The sequence below is a fragment of the Elephantulus edwardii genome, unplaced genomic scaffold (assembly GCF_000299155.1).
Source record: "Elephantulus edwardii isolate Elephantulus edwardi_28Jun2011 unplaced genomic scaffold, EleEdw1.0 scaffold00067, whole genome shotgun sequence".
In the NCBI taxonomy this organism is placed as follows: Eukaryota; Metazoa; Chordata; class Mammalia; order Macroscelidea; family Macroscelididae; genus Elephantulus; species Elephantulus edwardii.
Window position 1 is genome coordinate 5,568,002 of NW_006399817.1, and position 6,385 is coordinate 5,574,386.

A 6,385-nucleotide genomic window follows, 5' to 3' on the forward strand; every position below is an offset into this window, starting at 1 on the left:
ACTGGTGCCAAGAATGTTGACTGTGGAGCCAAGCAAACTAAAGCTGTGAACAATCTCAATCTCTTCACCATCCATCCTGATGCTGCCAATTGGTCCAGGATGAGAATCTTTGTCTTCTTGACATTGAGCCTCAGTCCATATTGGAGGCTACAGTCCTTGACCCTCTGCAGCAGATGCTTCAGGTCCTCCTCAGTTTCAGGAAGCAGGGTTGTATCATCTGCATAACACATCTTAAATATATACTGTAATAATTAATAGAGGTTCATATGGGTTACATGATTTGTTCCAGTCTGATAATATGGCACCATGTAACATCACATTCCTATTGAGTTTTGAAGGAAAATGCTTATCAGGAATCTGCTTTTATCTCTAGAGGCATGGTAGTCAATGGAAACTCCTAACGTATTTAGTATAGAGGTGCTGGAATACAATAAATTGTTTATGTAGTGATAGGAGAGCTGAGATACTAAACAGGACAGTGAGGCAGCTCAGAGGTCAGACAAATGTTGGCTAATGAGCACAGTAACCACAGGTCCAATGATACCTTCCACTAGTCTGCAGGACACAAGTTCTCCTGTCCAGGGATGATGTGGTGAAGCCTATGTGAAACTGCTCACCACATATTAACAAGTGAACACAAGTAAACCATGTACACTTTGACCAATGTAAGCCAGTACTCACCATATTTACCAGTTAATCTACCCTGGCCAGTACCCTACGAGGAAGATTACTTGACCTCAGGTACCTGGACTACCTGCTAGAAGCTAGAACTATGGTGGCCTCTCCAGTAGGAGTCAGAGTCACAGAAGTGTTGCTTTTGCTGCTAGAGATCTAATAAAGGCAGAGAAGGGAGAAATACTGTGCTTTGTCCTCTCTCCCACCAGCCCCTCCTATTGGTCAAGCTTAGCTAGAAGCTGAGCCTGGAAGGTAATCCAGCACAGACATAAAGGAGAGCAGAAGCTAAGTGAAGGGATCTGAGAGTAAATGGGCCTTGCGTCAGCCCAGACCTAGACCTGCATTCACAATCATCCTTTAACCCCTTTAGAGAGCCTGCTTATACTGCAGAAAGCAGAGTTCTAAGATCTTTAACTCAAAAATACTCAAACTCATTGTCATGTGGTATTATACTCAGAACTGAGCCTCCAGTGGGTTTTCAAGACAGTAAATCAAATGGGAGATTGCCCATCTTTCTCCTGCAGAGTTGCTGGTGGACTCAGAGGCTTGAGGGTGTGAAATTCTTTATAGACTACACCAACAGAGCTCCTCAAAACCCCCAACCAAACCCACTGCTGTCAAATCAGTTCCAACTCCATCATGTTGCTGAGGCTGTAAATCTTTCTGGGAGGACACTGCCCACCTGTCTCCCGTGGAGAGGCTAATGAATTTAAACTGCCACTGGTACAGCACCCACTACATCACCAGAGTTCCTTAAAGGTATACCTTCCATGAATCTGCAGGACACTAGTTCTCCTGTCCAGCGATGATGTGGTGAAGCCTATGTGAAACTGCTCACCACATATTAACAAGTGAACACAAGTAAACCATGTACACTTTGACCGATGTAATCCAGTACTCACCATATTTACTAGTTAATCTACCCTGGCCAGTACCCTACAAGGAAGATTACTTGACCTCAGGTACCTGGACTACCTGGTAGAAGCTAGATCTCTAGATCTATGGTGGCCTGGAACTACGGTCAGTTCTTAAAATGTTAGAGCTGCAAGGGGCTTTAGATATTATCTGGGTAAATGTCATAAATTGGCAGGGGATTTGGTGTACTCTGGCCCAAATAGGATCCTTTGGCCTTTAGTGTTTGCAAACATTTTGAGTTAGTTAACTGTCAATAGCTAATAGAGGCCTCCTGGCACTGTGGTTAAGTGCTTGGATGCTAGCCCCTGAACTAAGTTCAGCTTCACCAGCAGCTTTATGGGGAAAAGATATGACAGTCTGCTTCTGTAAAGATTTACAGCCTTGGAAACTTTATGTTGTCTGACTCTGTCCTATAGATTATTGTGAATCAGAATTGACTCAATGCTAGAGGATTAATTATTACATCACCTCCTCCACCCCCCAAAAAAAATCCCCATTTACAGTGACATAGCTACTCCACTTAAAAATCACAGCCTCATCTCTAATATTCCCTCTTCTTTACTCTTTCACTATTGGTTTCTCTTTACAAAACTGATTACCAACTGACACATGATGTATTTCCCTTACTTATTTGCTAAAATGTGCACCCTATGAGATCAGATTTTTTTTCAGGTTTAATCGCTGCTTTATCACTGTTGCTACAAGGGTGTCTGGCAGATAGCTGGCATACAACAAATAGTTACTTGTTGAATGAATGAATTCAATACTGGAATATTTGATATGAAGAATCTAGTTTTCTAGATTTTCTTTTAAAAAATCCATTTTGGCAACACTGGTTCATATTACGGTAACTGCCGGTTAGAGCTACCCTTTTCTGATGGACTCTGAACTAGTCTAAACAACTTCAATAATTTCCACCATCTCCTTGCTGCCCTAGGCACTGTTTCTGTGATCTCTAAGTGGAACCTAAATGCTCATTCTAACAGCTGGGAAAACTGGGGTACAGTGAAATGAAATGACAGGCCATACCACTGGCTACATATGTCAGAAAAGTGTCCACTAGAGGCCTAGATGTAGGACTCTTCTGTGACGGCTACTGTAGTAGGTACCCGCAGGTACTGAGTTCATTGTTCAGACAACACATCCTTTTAACAAATGAGGCACTGTGCAGGAAGCCTGCGCGTACACTGACAAACAGCACAGAGTATCTGTCTGCAAGAGGGTTAGAATCTAGTGGTAGCTGTTGTTGTGGGCTAGCCAACTCCCAGTGTATCCATGTGACAAGGGTATACTGTCCCCTATTTTGCGGGGCTATAATCTTTACATAAGCCAACTGCCAGGTCTTTCTTCCTGAGAGCTACTGGGCAAGTGAGAATTGTCAAGTTGTCAAGTGGCAACCAAATGCTTAAACACAACATCATCAAGGCTCTTTTATTTCAGGGCAGGAACCAATTTATAGCCACCAGTTCTGATAAGGAGTCCTGGAGTGGTGCAAATAGTTAATGTTCAATGACAGAACAGAATGTTGGAAGTGTGAGTTCACCCAGAAGAGCCTTAGAAAAGGCCTGGCATCTAGTTCTGACAAATCAACCATTGAGAACTCTATGGTGCACTATTCTATTTGGGCACACAGGGGTTGCTATGAGTCAGAATCTATTCCATAGCAACTGGTTTAGCACAAAATCTGGGGGACTATAGATATCACTTATCCTGTATTGTAGGCCCCCAATTCCGGGAGTTGCACTGGCCAACAAGCAATTTACAGCTCTGGGGCTTTGCACACAGTTCTCTTCCCTGTGCACTCCCAGGTATGCTTACAGACCTGCCTCCTGTGAAGGGCCCATCATCCCCGCTGAACTGATGATTACTCTGACTTCTGTTTACCTACTTTTGTGCATTTGCCTCTATCAACAGCACAGTTCTCCAGTAGTTGGGAGTTTCTTCAGGCCATAGTGTTTCTAGGCAACCAGACGCAAAACAATGCATTCAACATGCACTGTCCGATTCACCACTTTGGGAGTTTTCCCCTCAAGAGTTTCCTGTATCTGTGTCCTGTGGCCCTGAGCATGGGCCTCCTATCCCACTCTGGCACAGCCCAAGTAAGAGAGGGCCATTTCCAATCTCCACTTCCGTGCTAGACACTGCAAAGCACATGCCTGACCCCCTCCCATCTGTCTGTCTGCTGCCCAGCCAGGTGGGGGGTGGGGAAGCGCCAACCATGCTTCGCTTCCCCGCAGCCCAGCGTGCCTACCTTGCCCCCTTTGCTCAGGACCTGCCAAGGCCACGTCTCTACACTCCCGAACAGCAAGTTCCTGATCATGCCCAGCATGATGTCGCTGAGCTCCGGATGCACGGCGTACACAGCGAAGCAGAGAGTGGGGAAGTGGGAAACAAGGCCAGCGGAGCGGGCGGACCCGGGAGCCGCGGCTCCGCCCAGCTCGCCGCTCCGGGAAAGGCGGGCTGGCGGGCGGGACTCTCGGTATTAAGGAAGCGGCGGCACAAAATGGGAGTGGACACTCTGATTGCCGCTGGTCCCATTGGGGAGCTGGTCTGAGAGCCAGTGGCCTCCCGGGGTAGCCGTGGGCCTGTGTCCGATCTATTTTCCGGGGACCCACAACCAAATTCTTTCCTCTTTAGGATTTAGGCCGCTGAGGTAGGAGATTTCCTGCAGGAATTCTTCATCCCTTCTATTTCTGCCCAGAAACCCTGATAGTGCAATGAATCAAGCAGCAGCCTGCTATCTGAAACGTCAATGATTTGAATCCAGCAGCTGCAGTAGGAGGGGAAGGGGCAGGGGAGGCAGTCCCTTCTTGTAAGGATTTATAACCTTGGGAACACTTTGGGACAGTTCTCCTCTGTTCCATAGGCCCACAATGAGTGAGAATCAATTCCATGGCGGTGAGTTTGGGGGCTTCTGGTATAGAGAGAAAAGATTGGAGTTGGTAACGATTTCATTTCGCTTAGTTACACAATCAACACCCTTGGGTACAACGGTCAAGAAATCAAAAGACAAATTGCATGGAGGAAGTGTGCTTTCAGGATTTCTCTAAAGTGCCAAAGAACACGGATGTCAGTTTATTTTTTTATTTCCCCACCCCATTCCTGACCTCATGATGCCAGTTTAAAGACTAAGGTGCACCTGATCCAAGCCATGGTCTTTTCAATGTTTTTCTGTACATTTGAGAGCATATGACTAAGGATAACAAGAAAAATCGACGCCTTTGAATTGTGTTGGAGAAGAGTACTGAACATCCATGGACTGCCAAAAGAACAAGAAGACTATTTTAGAGAAAGTGCAATTAGTGTTCCTCCATAGCGGCAAAGATGGTGAAACTTCATCTCACATACGTTGGGCAGTTGTTAGGAGGGCTCAGTCCTTGGAAATGGACATCATGCTGGAAGGGTGGAAGGTCAGAGAAAGAGAGGAAGACCCTCAACAAAATCAATTGATTCAATGACTGGAACAGTGTGCTGGAGATAGCAGAGATTGTGAGGATGGGGGAGGATAGGCCAAGGTCCAGATCTGTTGTTCATGTAGTTGATATGAGCTGAGCTGTCGAGCAGAGCTGAGCTGTCGTCTACTCAATGGCACCTCATAATAACATTTCTTTTAAGGAGGCCTGGCACAGTGGTCAAATGCTCGGCTTCTAACAATGTCAGGGCATCAGACACTCTGAGGTATGTAAATGAGGGAATCTGCGTCTTTCACGTATGCCCTTGGAAACTGAGCTCATGTCCACTGTGTCTAGAACCTGAGCTCCAAGCTTCAGATCCTCTGGCTCTTTTGATGGGAAGGTTCAGTTGTATCAGGTGCCACATAACATGCATTCAATCTTACTGTGTCCCCTCCGTCCTTTCCCCCACTACACACATCCAGCTGATGCATCTCAAAAGACCAGCAGCTCCCCTAGTGCACCCATCCTCTCAGTTATGTCACCTGGACGACATACAGTCCATTTTCTACTCTCTCATTTCTTTCCATCACTTCATTTTAATCACAGATTTGACATCAGTTTTTCAAAGCTTGGCTTTGGTCATTCTCATTCAAGTCAATGACTCCTTGTTGTTGTACAACAGAATCAAATAAATCTGTTCCATCTTTCCAATCATTGGAATGGTTGAATGTATATATGTACATCCTCTGTGTATTTTGAGTGCCTTCCAGCTTATGGTATCCATTTTCCAGCTTTGCATCAGAAAGTATTCTTTTTATTTTTTAGAAAGTTTTCTCTTATTGTAGCTAATATTAGATGGATATTGGCTGAGAGCAGGGAGTACCAGAGGAATGTCTATCTATGCTTCATTGATTATGCAAAGGCATTTGACTGTGTGGATCATAACAAACTGTGGCTGACTCTGAGACGAATGGGAATCCCAGAACACTTGATCATGCTAATGTGAAACTTATACTTGAACCAAGAGGCAGTCGTCAGAACAAGCACGGGAACACTGCATGGTTCAAAATTGGGAAGTGCGTACGCCAGGGATGTGTCCTGTCTCCATACCTTTTCAACCTGTATGCGGAACTGATCATCCTGGAGGCTGGGCTCTATGAGGAGAAATGTGACATCAGGATTGGTGGAAGATCCATAAACAATCTGCGTTATGCAGATGACACAACCCTGCTTGCTGAAACTGAGGAGGACCTCATGCAATTGCTGCAGAGGATCAGGGACTGCAGGCTTCAATATGGACTGAGGCTCAATGTCAAGAAGACAAAGATTCTCACCACTGGGCCAACTGGCAGCATCAGGATGGATGGTGAAGAGATTGAGATTGTTCACAGCTTTAGTTT

At 45.4% G+C, this 6,385-nt stretch overlaps 1 protein-coding gene across 1 annotated transcript in view; it reads right to left on the bottom strand.

The window, feature by feature from the left end:
• Window positions 1-3,939, bottom strand: part of HEBP1 (heme binding protein 1) — a 54,107-nt gene extending 50,168 nt beyond the window's left edge. Inside the window, exon 1 of the mRNA XM_006888424.1 lies at window positions 3,842-3,939. Coding sequence (XP_006888486.1) covers window positions 3,842-3,919 — 78 coding nt within the window. The 5' untranslated portion in view covers window positions 3,920-3,939. The remainder of the gene's footprint in view (window positions 1-3,841) is intronic.
• Between the last annotated feature and the right edge of the window lie 2,446 nt (window positions 3,940-6,385).